Raw genomic sequence first — 16,477 nt, forward strand, 5'->3', positions numbered from 1 at the left:
TGTGCCCCGCATCAACTCGTTTTTTTCAACCGAAAATCTCAAATTGATTGAGGATTTAGGATGCTCTCGACTTCTTAAGCTTCGAGATAGGTCAACCCGAATATCTGTCAACTGATTTCAGCACATCCACCGATCCATTACAATGTCCGCAACACCTCTACGATCGCTCGCCTCTTCGGCATCTCGGATACCAGCCCTGAGACGAGCGTCTATACCTCCATCTTCCCGATATGCTTCTTCATCCTCCTCTTCCAAATCATCCAAACCATCCACTCAGACCTCCCCTCTACCGAAAGATGACTGGACCCTTCCTCACATCCATGTTGGTCCCACCCACGCCTCCCGTTATTCTCAACACTACCACAACACCCTATCTTCCGATCTGATGTACATGACCTACTCCCATCGACTCGCTCAGAAACCACCTAAACCCGAATCTGTCCAACCTCCTCAAACGGCCTATGAGGCCAATAGACCCAGACCACCAATCATGCGTGGTAATCGAGCCTTACGAACCAAAACCACTCAGATCGATGTGGATAACGTACCGAAATTGGAATCAGTCATAATTCACACGATGGTGAAAGAGGCTATAGCGAATAAATCAACTTTGTTATCTGCCATTATGGCTTTACGGGCTATATCGGGTGAAACACCTAACGGAGGTGGAAAGAAGGGATCATCAGGTGTAGAAGTGATAGTAGCCAAGAAGTCAGCTGCAGCATGGAAACTTAGAGCTGGAATGCCGGTCTCAGTCAAAGTTGAATTGAAAGGAGATGCAATGTACGATTTCATTCAATCACTTGTGGACTTTGTCCTACCCAGATTGAGAGATTTCCCAGGTATACCCTTACCTCCTTCTTCGACTCCTAAAAATTCGCCCGCAAGTTTGACGGGAATAGTATCGTTCGGATTCAACCCTACCACCATGTCTTTCTTCCCTCAAATCGAATCGAATACCGACGCATACCCTAGATTACACGGTTTCCACGTATACTTCAAGACTAGTTTGAGGGGAGAGAACGCCCATGAACATGCTAGAACATTGGTCAGTGGATTTAGGATACCGTTCCATAGGAGATAAGGTGGGGGCTCGGATGGGCGATGGATTAGTCTGGCAGGGTGGAGAGGGTGAATGGTATAGAGAACGTCCGTGGAAGCGGTAGGGAAGGGATATCTGTAGTATAGTATCGGAGGGGTAGGAGTTGAGCAATTAGTGCTGGGTCCTGGGTGATGAAGGGACGATAGGCTAGGTTAGAGCGATTTCTGCTCAACTTGGTAGAGACAGCATTCTTAGACGAGATATAGGAAAGTCTTCCGCGGTTTCCAAACATGCATAGATGCAACATAAACATAAATTACAAATTTTCCCTATTTTTTCACCTTCTTCGTGGTCTCTTACACGGCCAACGTTGAAAGTCTGTCTAAAATTCAATTTCCCAAGATTTCTTACCATTCTTTTCAACCTCCTTCGAACCCTTGACTGTTCGTTCATCTCCAGCGGGCAAAATGATATGCACCTTGTTACCCCACAAAGTCTTGAACTCGTTCTTTTCGAAGTTAACTTTGACTTCCACCGAATCTTTATCACCTTTATAATTAACTTTGATAATAGTTTTCTTGGGTTTCGCTGAGATTCCATCATCTTCAATCCATCGTCCCTCATATTCCTTTTTGGGATCGGTCGAAGGGAAAATCTTGATTCCTCTCCAATCATCTAAACCTACTACTCCACCATCACTCTCAAGTTCCACATCAACTCCATCAATCGTCGTCCTTCCTGCACCCTTGATCTCAGTGACAGTGGCATAATCTTTTCCAACCGGGATTACACTTCCTTCTCTTGCAAATAAGCCGAAATGTTCAAGGGGAGTGGCGATGGTAGCCTTGGTTCCAGCGGGGTATCGTCGATGAGGAGCATGCAAGTCGAAATAAACATGATCGTCATCCTTGGACGATTTAGGGAAATATACCTCTCTGGTCAATTGACCTTTGAAGAGTGCCGGAACGACTAAGATATTGCCTATGCCCAACCACGCGTCGAAACCTTCGAGAATTTCTTGAGTGTATAAGTTGGGATCAGAAGCAAAGTCGCCGTAACCTAACCATGCAGTTGTAGGTATAGCTTCTTCGTGTGAGAGCCACATCAAATGATTGCTAATTATTGGTACCATCAGCGAGTATCTCATATAATTGTCAGAATGGACACTCACAAGAATGGTAGATATTCGTATCTCCACTTGATAGCATCTCTGATGATAGGTAACACTTCAGGATACTATACCAGGCATCAACCTCTGTCAGCGATCTTACGCCAAGTACTCATAAACCATGACTCACCATCCAAGGTGTGTTGGTAGCAGCCGCACCACTCGGATCGTCCTTATTGGGTTTGAAACTGTGTATACAGAACCTCGAATGAGTCACACCAAGTTGTACCCATCTGACAAACATCTCGGGTGTAGGTAACGGTCCAGCGAAACCTCCTATATCCGATCCGTAAGATTGCATTAAAGACATTCCAGCGTTAATTTGGATCGCCTGAGACCCTCTCAGACAATGCCACGAAGTCCAATTATCCCCTGACCATGTCGAATTGGCATATTTGAATGTCCCAACGTTACCCGATCGAGTTAAAACGTAGGTACGTCTTTCGGGATTGGCTTTTTCAAGCTCGGTGTGAGAGATATAGTTCATTAATTCGGTGTTGATCATTCGACCTAGAAGGCCGACACTGCCTTTCCCTTGAATAGGAGAGGCGATCTCGTGTGGGAACTGAGTGGAGGAGAGGAAGTCGTCGTCGTGTAGGTAGTATTCGTTGTTATCGCTGTGAGGTTAATACATCATTAACAAAAGGAAGTCCTACAAGATATTGGAAATATGGGGGAGACTCCATTACTCACTCCCACATCCCATCACATCCAGCTTCGATGAGACTTCTTACACCCTCAGCCCACCATTTTCGTCCTTCTTCGCTGATCATATCTACCCAACTTCCTTTTTCATTATCACCCACACCAGAAGACCAAATTCGGGTAACTACCGGTTCATCAATCGCTGGGTCTCTGAACAATGCATCTCCAGATTCGAGTCTCTTGTAGTGAGGATGGGTTTGAAGGGCGTCTATACAGTCTGTCAGCTATGTGATGGTGCCATTCGATGAACGGGCAGGGAAAGCTTACATGGTTTGATATTCGGTACCACCTTTATACCATTTTTATGGAAATGAGCTACCATCCCTTTGAAGTCGGGATATCGTTTCTTGTTCATAGTGAACACATATCGATTACCCGTTTTTTCATCGGCCGTGTAACCTGACGACAGCTACGTGAGATGTCATCAGCTCCATGTTACCCATTTTATTCGGGAAGTATTGACTCACGTGCATTGCCGAACAAGGGATATTGTGCTTCTTACATAGATCGGGCCAAGTTGAGAGTAGATCTTGGGCAATCGGATGATCACTCTCTCCAAGACCCATACCGGAAGCTAGCCAATAACAACTATATCAGTACAAGCTCTCTTCTGTATTCAGGAGAAGAAAAGGACTCACCCAGATATCCTAACCAATCCCTTCCAACCAATCTTGGTCTGCCCACCAGCTCCGCAAAAGTTCTGACAACCTCTTTCACCCCTTTTCCAACCAGCACGTATTCCTCTAATCCTCCATAATCCTGAGTGTAAGTCTTGAATTGACCCCATGGGTCATCATGTAAACTGTGTATATCCCAAACACCGCTCGAGTTGGTAGGATGATAGATCGCATAAGTTGATTGTACATCCTCATAACCTTCTTTTGCTTTTGGTGTAGAGATCAAGTAAGGTGTATGTTTGTACAATGGATCGGTATTATAGGCGTCATAATTGGCAGAGTCGGATCCGTGCATTGTAAAACTTCGATTGGACAAATCTAATGGTGCTGCCTTCTCACCCAATCCCAAGTGAAGGTTATCAACCTCGATCCACCAATGTCTCATCACTCCCTTTTCCGTCAGAGCATAAGATCGGTTGTTGAGATCACCCAAAAGTTTTCTCTTCTCATTATCGATATATTCGTATGATACCAGTGTGATATGTTCTTTCCATGAGATCTCTAATATCCTCTTCCTGTTCGATCCGTCCAACTCGTCTGGTCCACTTTGGGAGGGGAAATCAAAGGTAGCTTTGTACTCTTCGAGAGCAGTGAGCTTGAATGAATGAGGGTTGTAAGGTAAGATGACATTGTCGTGAGGTGGTCTAGGTCGATCTGGTCCAGTTAACAGTACCCTATATACATTGGGTAGAGGGAAGGATAGGGTATAGACGAAATTCTTGTATCGACCTTTGTCGGTGGATGTTCGAAGTTCGAATGATTCTAGGGAAGAACCCACTTTGGGTGAAGGAGAGGGAAGGGAGAAACCGTATAATTCTCTTTCGACAATTGGCATGGTGATGATAGCTTCTTCTGTTTGTAGGGGTTACTTTACATATGGCGATGTATCTGAAGGTATATTTATATGACATGAGTATGTATGGTCTTCAGCTCTGACAGAATTTGGCATGGGGTCTGTCCACCGGTTCGACCATCCGAATCGGACTGCGTACTGCATAAAACTGCATGACCTTCCAGCAGGTCATCTGCGAACAATACAGCACAACAACGTTCGTGTCTAGTCTTGCTGTTGTAGATCTCGCTCTACGGTCCGACAGGCACCGGTCAAATCGGGACCGGAGGTATCCCAACATGAGTGATGATTCCTTCACAATTTGCGTCTCATGGATGGTCCGATGATCGGATAGAATACTAGCCCACAGAGATGATGCAAGTAACCTGAAGACGATCAAGTCCAGAATCACTATTGGGTGATGCAAACAGATAAACTGACTGTTCATTTCATATGAATTCGTTCGTTGGCTTTGCGAAGTGCCAGCCAAGGGGCCAAAGAAAGACTGGGACTTTGTCAGAGCATCCTTCTCATTACACCGCTATCCCGGCTGCTCAAGATGCTTCTTCCCTCGCAGTGCTATACATAAACATCAGTGAGGCCCCCTCTGCCTGCTGCATGATGAAAACAGGCATTGATCGTTCTGTTCGCTCCTGGACGCGTGACAGTCGCGTGTGTTTGTGCCTCCACTTTGAAAGTTGACAAGTTGACTGGATTCTCTACGCTCGTCGACGATCTGACCGTCATCTTCATCATCACCCTGCTCATCTCTTCTCCAACCTATCCATAGAAGGTGAGGCAGGCAGCTGGAACAGCGAGATGACACCCAAAGCTCAGTACGTCAGATGCATTTGCAGTCCTTTTCCCCGGGTTGTCGTTGCTGACGCTCTCCTAACAGACCATCGCTCCATTCGTTCTTCAAGCGCAAAACACCTCCCCTATCTTCACCTATCAAAGGTATCGATAACGATGGGCCGATCATCGACTTGACAGGTTCACCTCCAGCTAAGAAGCCAAAGACCCTTCCTAGCCCTCAGGAGGACACCACCAAAAGCTCACTGACCCAATCGACATCCAGCTACTTCTCCAAATCCGCTCGACAACCTTTCAATAGCTCAACGCCCATCCCCATCTGGGCCTCGACCTCTACCTCAGCCACTCTCGAGACGTATCGTCTACCAAAAGCCAACGTTCCGCTCTTTACCCAATCTGGCACAGCGTTTGATGTGTATACTGTGACCACCGAAGCTGGACCTGGTACCATCGCTCGATCGTCAGAGCAACAACGCAGACATGAGGCTTGGCAAGACCGTGTACTTTCGAATGGAGGTATCATCCGTCGGAGAAGATCGCTAGCTTTAGACGAAGCTGCTGCTGCTGAGCTGCGGCGGGGTATGGGGGTCGATCCTCCCGATGTGGAATCTGGGACAAACTCGCCGGCCGCTGAGGAACTTGAGGAAGCGGACTTGGAAGATGAGAGTAGACGCAAAGCAGCTGAAGGTGTAGGAAGCAACCTGGCAGCTAAATACGCCTCAAAGATCTCTGAAGGGGGTAGAACGTGCAAAGGAAAGGGTAAGAAGAAGGAAGAGATCGGCCCGAGTGGTCAGACATACACACCGCTAGAGAAACAATTTATGGAGGTGAAGGAGAAGAATCAGGATGTTCTGTTGTTGATGGAAGGTGAGCCGAGGGCTTTATATGAACGATATACGTGACTGATCAAATTGAACAGTCGGGTACAAATACAAGTCAGTACATGCCTGTCTGGAGAATGCTAGAATGATGGAACGCTGATATATTGATAGATTCCACGGTCAGGATGCAAAGATTGCTGCCAAGGAATTAGGTATTGTAGCGTAAGTTCTTGCAGCCATGCATTAATGACATACTGCTAACCTGCATGTACAGCTTCCCAAGCAGGAACTTTTATGTGGCTTCCATTCCGACTCATCGTCTCCACATTCACGTCAAGAAGTCAGTACACGTCCCCTACCCTCCAAAGTAGCTTCAGCTCATACCACTCATAGACTCATATCTCTCGGGTACAAAGTCGGTGTGATTAGTCAGACTGAGACTGCTGCATTGAAGAAGGCGGGCGATAATCGCAATGCGCCTTTCACTAGAGAGTTGACCCATCTTTTCACTGCTGCAACGTGAGTACACTCTGCTCCTGACGCCGCCTGGGCTGACATGTGTGTTTTGTAGATATGTCGAGGACCCCTCACTGCCTTCCTCTTCGACCCTACTCGACGACCCTATCATGCCTGGGTCTGCGCCTCCGCCAACTAACGCATTAGTAGCTATAGTCGAGCAGGGAATGGGAGGTATGTCGTACGATGAGAGGGTCAAGATCGCTATCGTCAGTGTCGTGCCTGGGACCGGAGAGGTAGTCTGGGATGAATTCGATGGTAAGTCTCTCTGTTTAACCATTCAAAAGACGTAGCTAACCGTGCGGGAACAATTAGACTCCCAAGTAAGGAGTGAGCTTGAAACCCGCCTGACACACTTGCAGCCCGCCGAATTACTGCTACCCAAAGACAAGTTGAGTAAAGCGACTGAAAAGGTGTTGCGTCATTATGCGGGGGGTACGAGGTATGTCTCGTCGCATGTAATCAGATATGCAGCTAATTGACTGAGTATGCATGTAGTTATGGATCGGCAAATACCATTCGGACTGAAATGATAGAACAGATCTTACCGTACGACCAAGCCTTCGACTATCTGACACAGTTCTACAGTGTCAAAACCTCAGCGAGACTCAGAAAGACTGGAAAGAAGCAAAACGGAAATGACCATATCGATCTCACGCTCAGTGATGACGAGGATCAAGAAATAGATGTGGATGTGTCAAACGGTCATCCTAAATCTGACGATATTACCAATTGGATAGACACACCCGACAAGGATGGAAATGATCTTGCTGCAGGACTTGACTGTACGTGTCCATGTTGATGAAGAATACTGCTGATAGACATTTATAGCTTCCGACGCTGTACTGGCTCTGGTTGATTTCCCTAAACAAGTTGTTGTTGCGCTCAGTGTCGCTGTGCAGTATATGAAGAGTAAGCCTCTCTTCCAAGTATGATGAGCGTTGCTGATTCACTCGTTAGCTTTTGGTTTGCAAAATGCTTTCAAACACCGATCTTCTTTTGCAAAAGTACGTCTTGAACTTACTGACCGGCAAACATTGAGGTGCTGACTCGGTTAACAGTTCATCAATCGTGCTCATATGCTTTTATCCAGTAATACACTTGTCAATCTGTAGGTACTTATATACTGTACGACCTTACATGTCGCTGATCCGATATCAGAGAGATATATCGCAATCAGGATGATGGAAGTATATATGGGAGTTTACTATGGCGTGAGTTCATCCGGGTACGGTGGAAATTCCATTGCTGACTTCTCTCTGTTGTTCACTCAGTGCTTGATCAGTACGTTCTCGACATCGTCGATGACGGTCGCGCTGGACTGACGCCCGAACAGCTGCAAAACTCGTATGGGCCGCAGATTATTACGGGAATGGATTGGAAGACCATTGCTTGATATATCGTAAGTGAGCTTACTCAATTGGTAATCTTGGGGCTTACGGTTGGCCATCTAGCGCTCTTCGAGCTCGTACAGATGCCATTGAAGAGATAATGGAAACCAATACATACTATATGGAAAAGCTTAGAAGTTTGCTCGTCAACATGCCCGACTTAGTCAAAGGGTTGACAAGGATTCAATATGGAAAGGTGCGGCATGCACGTCACTTACATGGCAGAGTCTACACTTGAGCTGATTACGATGGCAGGCCACACCAACGGAAATGGCGACAATCTTGGTAGCTCTGGTTAGGATTGGCTCGGAGTTTAAACCCACTCAAGAACCCATATTCAAATCTTCCCTTCTTAACACAATATTGCACACACTTCCGACAATTCAGCAAGCTGCAAAGACCTTTCTGGAATCAGTTAATCTCAAAGCAGCGAGAGAGAACGACGAAGGGAATCTATGGAATGACCCCGACAAGTACCCCGAAATTCAGGATGCAAAGGATGTGAGGATCAATTTATTGAAAGTGTGTAGGGCAACACTGATGGTCTAGTCATAGTGTATCAGCATATGTGAGAGCGAGCTGGATCAACACCTCAAGGAGATCAGGAGACTTGTCAAACGCCCCACGATGAACTATGTCACTGTTGCTGGTATAGAAGTGAGCTCTCGTGTTACTAGATCGTCGTTGACAACAAGCTGATTCCTGGTCCAGTATCTGGTAGAAGTTCCCCTTCGAGATGCCAAGTCTGTCCCCGCCAAATGGGTCAAGATAAGCGCGTGAGTGAGATACAACCGATCGTCGGAAGTGTACCCCAGCTAAGATCAAATGTAGTACCAAATCTGTCAATCGATATCATACCCCAGAGGTACTGAGAATGTAAGTCAGAAGAACTTCACCTGCGGTTATTGAGTCTACTGATGTTGTATGAATAGTAACAAAGAACGAGAACAGCACAAGGAGACAATGAATGCAGTCTCGAAAGAAGCTTTCAAAGCTTTTCAGTCGGATATATCAGACCATCACGAATTGGTAGTGGTATCTAAACAAATTGCAGTAATCGATTGTTTGATGTCTCTCGCCCAGGTTGCAGCAGCTTCAGGGTATTGTAAGCCCAAATTCGTCAAGGAGCCTGAATTGAGGATCAGATCCGGTAGACATCCTATGGCAAGTATCAATGGGATTTACAGTTCATTTGCTGACTGTGATGGAAATAGGTGGAAATGCTTCGAGATGAAGCGTATGTGCCGTTTGATATCGATTTTTCGGAGAGGGACGGGACTTCGAAAGTGATTACCGGACCAAATATGGCAGGTGAGTGCCAGTGAATTCGACTGATGATATTGATTCGAGCTAAATTATGGAATGTAGGCAAAAGTTCATGTGTTCGGGCAGTGGTAAGTGGTCATCACAATGCATGATAAGCGTACATGCTGATCATGCAATAGGCTCTGGTTGTCTGTATGGCTCAAATCGGATCATACGTTCCTGCTTCGTCGGTCACTTTGGGTGTTCATGATGCGGTACAAACGTGAGCTCGTTTTCAGATCTGGTCACGGAGAATTACAGCTAATGTTTGTTCTACACAGGCGAATGGGAGGTGAGTTGATGTCAACTGACAACACAGAATGATCTCTGATTTTGTATCCCCCGCAGCTTCCGATGATATAGGAAGAGGCAAATCGACGTTCATGGTTGAATTATCGGAGACTAGCGATATTCTTAGGACAATCACACCCAGAACCCTGGTCATCCTTGACGAGTGAGCTGTTCTGTAACGTGTCGAGTGATGGATTTAGCTGACCGGAACTTACATTTAGACTCGGCCGTGGAACGAGGTAAGCTGCTTGTTCAATCAAGCTCACGAGATACTCAGCCGACGCGTCCCATATAGTACCTACGATGGTGTAGCTATTGCCTATGCCACTTTGGCTCATGTGGCTGGTACGGGATGTAACACGCTCTTCGTCACTCATTATCCCATGGTAGCTGAACAGCTCGCTCGAGAGGTGAGCCAGAGTCCTCGGTTCCATCGTTATGTGTGGTCATTCGCTGAGTAAATTGCATACGAATACGTAGAAACCTTACCAGATCAGTAACTGGCATATGGCATTTGACGAGATCAAACTTCCTGGTACGTCGACTTTGCCTTCCTTCCCGTCCCGTACACTTTGCTGACCGAAGGTAATGTAGATGGAAGCGCAGAAATAACATTCCTCTATAAACTCACTCATGGTCTAGCGGAAGCTTCTTTCGGAGTTTGGTGTGCCCGATTAGCGGGTCTACCCAAATCATTATTGGACACTGCTCAACTCCGAGCGGATTATCTGAAACATGAAACTAAATTGAGATTATTGAATTCCTTAACGAAACGAACAGGTAAATTGTTCAAGGACCTCAGAAGTGGAGAATTACAAGTAGAAGTCTTGAAGAATGTTAGAATGTTAGATAGAGGGTTGAAGATGATTGAGAATCGTCAGATATGATTTGATGGTTGCTTGCGATGTCATGGACGTTCTTGTATATCATATCCATGGTGATTACCGAACCTTGCATCTGTATACTCTTGATTTTACTTGCTCGATTGCTTAGTACAATCTGCAATGATGTGAATACAGTCATCTCAGTAAACCTACACGGCTTGTTGATTTGATTGATGTGCTATACATAATGCGATGGTATACATCTCGTCATAGACCAGTGATAACACACACCACACTAATCATATCCTCTACCCGACCTCTTCTTCCCTTCTTTCCTCTTGAAATGCTTCTTACCATTCCCTCCGCCTACTTCTCTAGGATTAGAGCCAACCATCGGCATACCATCGGGACCTAACATCCTTTGATGTGGATACTGGGTAGATCTAGCATATGATTGTCCAGTCGATGGTTCAGGAATATCCAATTTCTGATTCCTCCCTTTAACCACTAAACGAGGTTGAGCACCAGACTCATTGAAATAGACATTATCTAACGCTTGAGCTTTCTCCCTACCCGTTCTCATAGGTGCACTAGCAGCATTGGCCTTTATCTGCCTATTCGTAAATTGTCTTTCCCTCTCTGCCGTAGCTTGTTGCTCTTGACCTGCTGACCCAGCCTGTCCAGCAGGTTGAACATACGTATCGGCATTTTTCGATACGTGAGTTACGGGAGCTCTTTTCCTTCCATTCTCGTATGCTTCTTCCAATTTGGCCAAAGTCAAATTCCGAGATGTCTTCATGAATTCATCAGCGTCGATTCCAGGTGGTGGATGAGCGTAAAGTAATTTCGCATTAACGTAATCTTTCAATACCACTCTTGCTGCTCTGGAGGTATCAGGCATACCAAATGATGATCTCGTCATACCTCTTGCGACTATAGCGTAGACGACAATCAGCTTGGTTCTTCTCGTCACGGGATAGCAAATTTGAAGGTATGAAATTACTCACTAGCGTACGTAGATAAGAAATCTTCCCAACCCACTTGACCCGTTCCACCATCTTCCACATCTTTCACATCGATCCTAATTCCATAAGTACCCTCAATGATCTCTCGGGGTATTCGTCTACAGATCAAATCTGCAGGAGCGGAATATTCTCTCATCTGATCGATGGGCAATACACCATCTACAACCATATCCGCCTGTGTATTGGCGAATTGAGGGAAGACCAAACCGGGACAATCGCACAGAGTGACTGTATCTGATAGGACAAGAGTTTGGAAATGTTTCGTTTTACCTGGTGTAGCTGAGACGGACACTTTCTTCGCACCGAGCAGAGCATTGATAGTAGATGATTTACCGACGTTGGGATATCCGACTAAACCAACCATAAGTTTGGTGGGATTAGGATTTTGTGGGGTAGCGAATTCTGCGCATACAATCAATGTCCACCATCAGCTGAGTCCTATGATCACATGGAGGAAGAGGGGAGCTGACTTACCTTTGATATCTGGAGCAGAGTTCATGAACAGATCTTCCAACTCAGTCACTGACAATACCCTAGTTCTGATATCCTCTTCTTCACCTTCAGGGGGTCCACCATACTTGGCAGCGACATCACGAGCTACTTCTTCCAAAGGTACTTTCTCGCCTTGAGCAAGTTTCTTTTCGAGTTCGCCTTCAGGAGCCAAATCATCATTCTCATCTTCGCCTTCTGTTGACCATCCTTCTTCATATTCGCCATCAAGTTTGGTCTGCTCCACCTGCTCAGCTAATTCGATGTCTATTCGATCTTTTTCCTCTTCCTCCTCCTCTTCGTCATCTTCTTCACTTTGAGGGTCAACTTCTTCACCGGATACGTACTCGTCCTGCTCATCTTCATCTTCATCTTCGCTATCTTCTTGTTGTTCAGGAGGATACTCTCCCGCTTGTCTCTGTCTTTGCCTTTCAGCTTGTTCCTGCAGTGCAGCGGCATTAGCAGCCGAGAAGAAGGCATATGATATGCGGTTCTTCTCGAAGTAATCTGCCCATTGACACCTGTGACATATACTCCATTAGCCACTTGTCTATAAGTTCTTGAAACTAGTAACGTAGCTCACCTTTGATCATAAGTTAACAAATCCGCCTTATTAATCAACAATAAACTCTTCCTTTTCCCTTTACCGGGTACCGTGATCTCCTCATCATTCTCATCACTTCCAATCTCCTGAACATAGTCTTCTAAATCGGCACATCTGAATCCTAAGGGATTTCTAGCATCCACAATTTGGACTACTAGATGAGATCTCTCCAAGACTCTCCATAATTGTCGCCACAGCTGAATATTCCTCTCGAAGGGTGTCATCAACAATGCCGAGCTTTCTGCTAGTCTATAGACATCAAATAATCAATAAGCTATGGTCATGGTACCAAGTGGAGGAAGAGGATCGCTCACTGAGCCAACTCCCTTCGCCAGTCTAAGAACGAATCTCTCTCTTGTCTCTCCAATTCCAACCTAGTCATTTTCCTCGTCCAATGGGGTCTGGCGTGAGATTGAGAGAGTCAGCTAAGGAGCATTGTCAAAAAGCGGATAAACTGACCTTCTAGGTACTTTCAAACTATGTGCCAAATCGCTCTTCTTTTTAACCACTTCCTTCTCCTCCTGAGCAGAAAGTAAAAATGGATTCGTCGTTGGTGCAGGCATATTTGGACCACTTATTATTCTCATCTTCGACCGTTCTACGTCACATTATCAACACATTTCTAGTCAGCTGGAAATTCCCCAATGGTAGTACGTCACCTTACCAGTAGTGAAATCATGATCTGCCAAAGCGGCGTTGGCCAGGAAATTATCTAAATCCCTCTCGTGAGTGATGGATTGCAAAGGGTTGGACTCGTCTAGAGTGTACTGCACGGGTCACAGACGATGCATTAGCGAAGGAAGGTGACATTTCCTGGGTCTGAAGAAGCGTGACTCACCAGCTGAGATTCCTTAGGTGCAACAGCTTCCTTGGCCTTTCGATTGATCAAGGCTTTACCCAAGCCTGATCCTTGAGCTTTTGTTCGAGGTGGCTGCGAGACGCATCGTCAATACATCGCTGCCGGAGGCTAGATATAAGCAGTGCTTACCATCTTGACTCAATCCTGCTGCTTTGATGTCCGTACTAGTGTATGTTTGATATATGCTTTACAAACACTACTTCGTACAGAGCAGTGATGATCAATCTCAATCTCAATCTCTCGATAATTCTGAAAATCCAAAAAGTGGAGAAAACTGGGATGACATAGGAGCGGCAACCTCCACCGCACCACCCGGAAAACACAAAAAAATCAAGGTCTTACTGGGATTCGAACCCAGGTTACTTGGAACCGTCTGGCTCAAGGGGAGGAGATTTCGAACGAACTGTTCAAAACCAAGTGTCCTAACCACTAGACGATAAAACCTTTGACGAAATCGAAAAATTTGGTACACATATATAAATGCCTAACCCAGCAAAAGGAATGGTATAAGGGGTATGCGCGTTTAACCGAACTTGGTAAGATAGTGAAGTCGCTTGGACGTCGGCCGGAAGTCCGGTAAGCAGTATGAGTGGGGTCAACCAATCACAAACCAATGTCTTATCTTGTCCTCCTGAGAGCTCCCTGATCGCATGGCTGATACCCTAGTAACTCTTTCATCTCTCTTTCTGACTGGTCGACAGCACATTCGGACTGGTTCGGTCGAACAAGACCCAGAGTGAATATCCAATCAGATAAAAAAGATCCATGAACCCATCCACTTATGACAGACTGACTCCATACTTGAGATCGGTGGAATCCGTCCGGCGAGTGAAATGTCATACAAGGAAATTATTTACAGCTCAGTGAAAAAAAGTGTCTCTATATAGAGCAGTCAGACAGCAATTCCTGCTTTCTTCTTCTTCTTTCCCTTCATCATCTAAAAGTAAAAGTATAGAATCCATAGAACCTAGACTTCATACATCGAACCAAAGCAAAATTAACAAAATGTCCAACTTGCCAGTCGAACCTGAATTCCAACAAGTGAGTTTCCGTTCACTTCGGCTAAATCGTTCCATCTCGTCCAAGGACGTCTGTGCGACCGTTACTAACCATTTCGCCTTTCCTTGACTTCTAGGCTGTTTCTGAGATCACTCAGACTCTTGAACCTGTAAGTCTGGCTCTTATTGCCTAGTCCAACTCTGAACGTCTAGCTGACAGCCGCCATCGTATCTTTTCTTCAGTTCCTCGCCAAAAACCCAGAATACAGAAGAGCTCTTGAAGTCGTTCAAATTCCTGAGCGAGTGATCCAATTCAGAGTTACCTGGGAGAGAGATGATGGTACTCTCGCTGTAAACAGGGGTTTCAGATGTCAAGTGAGTCTTCATCACACCGTGACTCGCAAATAAGAGTTCAATCAGCTGACGCTTGTAATCGTCCTCAGTTCAACTCTGCCCTCGGTCCTTACAAGGGTGGTCTTCGATTGCACCCTACCGTCAACCTTTCCATCCTCAAATTGTGAGTGACCGTCGTGTCCTACTAGCACGTTTTGTGATTTCTTCACATTTGCTTATGAAATACTTACATGTGTAGCCTCGGTTTCGAACAAATCTTCAAGAACGCTCTTACAGGCTTGATGATGGGAGGTGGTAAAGGTGGTTCAGATTTCGACCCCAAGGGTAAATCAGACAAGGAAATCAGACGATTCGTGAGTACACTCATACACACCTTTCTACAGTCTATTTGCACGATGAGGCTGATCGTAGTACGATGTAGTGTTACGCATTCATGCAAGAACTCTCTCGACACATCGGTGCCGACCTCGATGTCCCAGCTGGTGATATCGGTACTGGTGGTAGAGAGATTGGTTTCATGTTCGGTGCCTACAAGAAATACAGAAACGAGTTTGCCGGTATCTTGACTGGTAAAGGTGCCAACTGGGGTGGTTCCAACATCAGACCCGAAGCTACCGGGTGAGTTACGAAGTCCTCTTATCTTTCATCACCAAAGATAAGCTATATATATATATATATTTATCCTTCGGCCGAAATCTCTTGCGAAATTGAATACTGATTGTCTTGTCTTGGCTTGGTGCTTACATAGTTACGGTGTCGTATACTACGTTACTGAGATGTTGAAAGACCTCGACAACACCGACTGGAAAGGAAAGAAAGTCTTAATTTCCGGTGCCGGTAACGTCGCTCAATACGCCGCTTTGAAAGTACTCGAATTAGGTGGTAAAGTCTTATCCCTTTCCGACTCTACTGGATCTCTCATCGCCACCACTGAAGAAGGGTTCCAAGCTTCCGACATCACTAGAATTGCCGAAATCAAATTGGAGAGAAAATCTTTGACTTCTTTCGTCGAGGAGTCTGCCAACGTTGGAGAGAGATTCAAGTGGCACTTGGGTGAAAGACCTTGGAAATTGGTCGAAAAGGCTGATATCGCTTTACCATCCGCTTCTCAAAATGAATTGAATGGTGAAGAAGCCAAGGCCCTCCAAAAGGCCGGTGTAAGATACGTTGCCGAAGGTTCCAACATGGGCTGTACCCTCGATGCTATTGAGGTATTTGAGAACTCAAGAAAATCAATCAAATCTCTTACCAACACCGAGGGTGTCGTATTCTACGCTCCTGGTAAGGCTGCCAACGCTGGTGGTGTAGCTGTATCAGGTTTGGAAATGGCTCAAAACTCCCAAAGAGTGAGTAAAAAGTTATTCACACGAGCAAGGTTTGTTGCTGATCATTGTCTACATTGATGAAAACAGCTCAAATGGACTTCTGAGGAAGTTGATTCCAAACTCAAGGAAATCATGCAAACTTGTTACAAGACATGTTGGGATACCGGAAAGGAATTCTCTGAAGGAAGTGCCTTACCTTCTTTGGTAGCCGGTGCCAACATCGCCGGTTTCATCAAAGTCGCCAACGCCATGAGAGATCAAGGTGACTGGTGGTAATCTACTCGTATCTCTTGAGACAAAAGAAAAAAACACCGGAATCAATTGATAAATACGTATGAAGGAAGAAGAAAGTTTTTATATACCCAATGGATAAGACGGTCAGAAGCTCGTGTTTGTACAATAGATCCACATCTGGTGGATGGACAAGACATGTTGGTC

The 16,477-nt window shown here is 45.6% G+C and overlaps 5 protein-coding genes across 5 annotated transcripts; 3 read left to right on the forward strand and 2 right to left on the reverse strand.

Annotated features, from left to right (window-relative positions):
• Nucleotides 1–142: 142 nt before the first annotated feature.
• On the forward strand, nt 143–1,084 carry I203_101307 (mitochondrial 54S ribosomal protein uL5m; the record flags this gene model as incomplete). Its single annotated transcript, XM_019146258.1, has 1 exon — nt 143–1,084. One exon carries the CDS (start codon nt 143–145, stop codon nt 1,082–1,084), a length of 942 nt encoding a protein of 313 aa, XP_019004817.1.
• A 340-nt stretch (nt 1,085–1,424) lies between these two features.
• On the reverse strand, nt 1,425–4,427 carry I203_101308 (uncharacterized protein; the record flags this gene model as incomplete). The annotated part of the gene is made up of 7 exons (XM_019146259.1): nt 1,425–2,157; nt 2,214–2,278; nt 2,341–2,827; nt 2,904–3,123; nt 3,183–3,324; nt 3,383–3,489; nt 3,554–4,427. 7 exons carry the CDS (start codon nt 4,425–4,427, stop codon nt 1,425–1,427), a joined length of 2,628 nt encoding a protein of 875 aa, XP_019004818.1.
• An 816-nt stretch (nt 4,428–5,243) lies between these two features.
• On the forward strand, nt 5,244–10,448 carry I203_101309 (uncharacterized protein; the record flags this gene model as incomplete). Its single annotated transcript, XM_065516852.1, has 29 exons — nt 5,244–5,260; nt 5,323–6,104; nt 6,157–6,172; nt 6,230–6,280; nt 6,333–6,398; nt 6,452–6,577; nt 6,630–6,832; nt 6,890–7,016; nt 7,073–7,359; nt 7,406–7,486; nt 7,535–7,581; nt 7,636–7,685; nt 7,736–7,792; nt 7,911–7,976; nt 8,029–8,161; nt 8,221–8,466; nt 8,521–8,622; nt 8,677–8,741; nt 8,797–8,841; nt 8,898–9,129; nt 9,180–9,276; nt 9,334–9,359; nt 9,411–9,493; nt 9,552–9,562; nt 9,619–9,724; nt 9,783–9,800; nt 9,857–9,971; nt 10,042–10,096; nt 10,156–10,448. The coding sequence occupies 29 exons, from the start codon at nt 5,244–5,246 to the stop codon at nt 10,446–10,448; spliced, it is 3,603 nt and encodes a 1,200-aa protein (XP_065373670.1).
• A 232-nt stretch (nt 10,449–10,680) lies between these two features.
• Nucleotides 10,681–13,494, reverse strand: I203_101310 (uncharacterized protein; the record flags this gene model as incomplete). The annotated part of the gene is made up of 9 exons (XM_019146261.1): nt 10,681–11,318; nt 11,393–11,812; nt 11,885–12,420; nt 12,483–12,752; nt 12,818–12,904; nt 12,963–13,101; nt 13,168–13,270; nt 13,342–13,434; nt 13,492–13,494. 9 exons carry the CDS (start codon nt 13,492–13,494, stop codon nt 10,681–10,683), a joined length of 2,289 nt encoding a protein of 762 aa, XP_019004820.1.
• Nucleotides 13,495–14,367: 873 nt separating this feature from the next.
• On the forward strand, nt 14,368–16,315 carry I203_101311 (uncharacterized protein; the record flags this gene model as incomplete). The annotated part of the gene is made up of 8 exons (XM_019146262.1): nt 14,368–14,403; nt 14,498–14,530; nt 14,604–14,735; nt 14,804–14,877; nt 14,953–15,067; nt 15,136–15,332; nt 15,463–16,060; nt 16,127–16,315. 8 exons carry the CDS (start codon nt 14,368–14,370, stop codon nt 16,313–16,315), a joined length of 1,374 nt encoding a protein of 457 aa, XP_019004821.1.
• Nucleotides 16,316–16,477: the final 162 nt, after the last annotated feature.

The sequence above is a fragment of the Kwoniella mangroviensis genome (genome assembly GCF_000507465.2).
Source record: "Kwoniella mangroviensis CBS 8507 chromosome 1 map unlocalized Ctg01, whole genome shotgun sequence".
Taxonomy (NCBI): Eukaryota; Fungi; Basidiomycota; class Tremellomycetes; order Tremellales; family Cryptococcaceae; genus Kwoniella; species Kwoniella mangrovensis.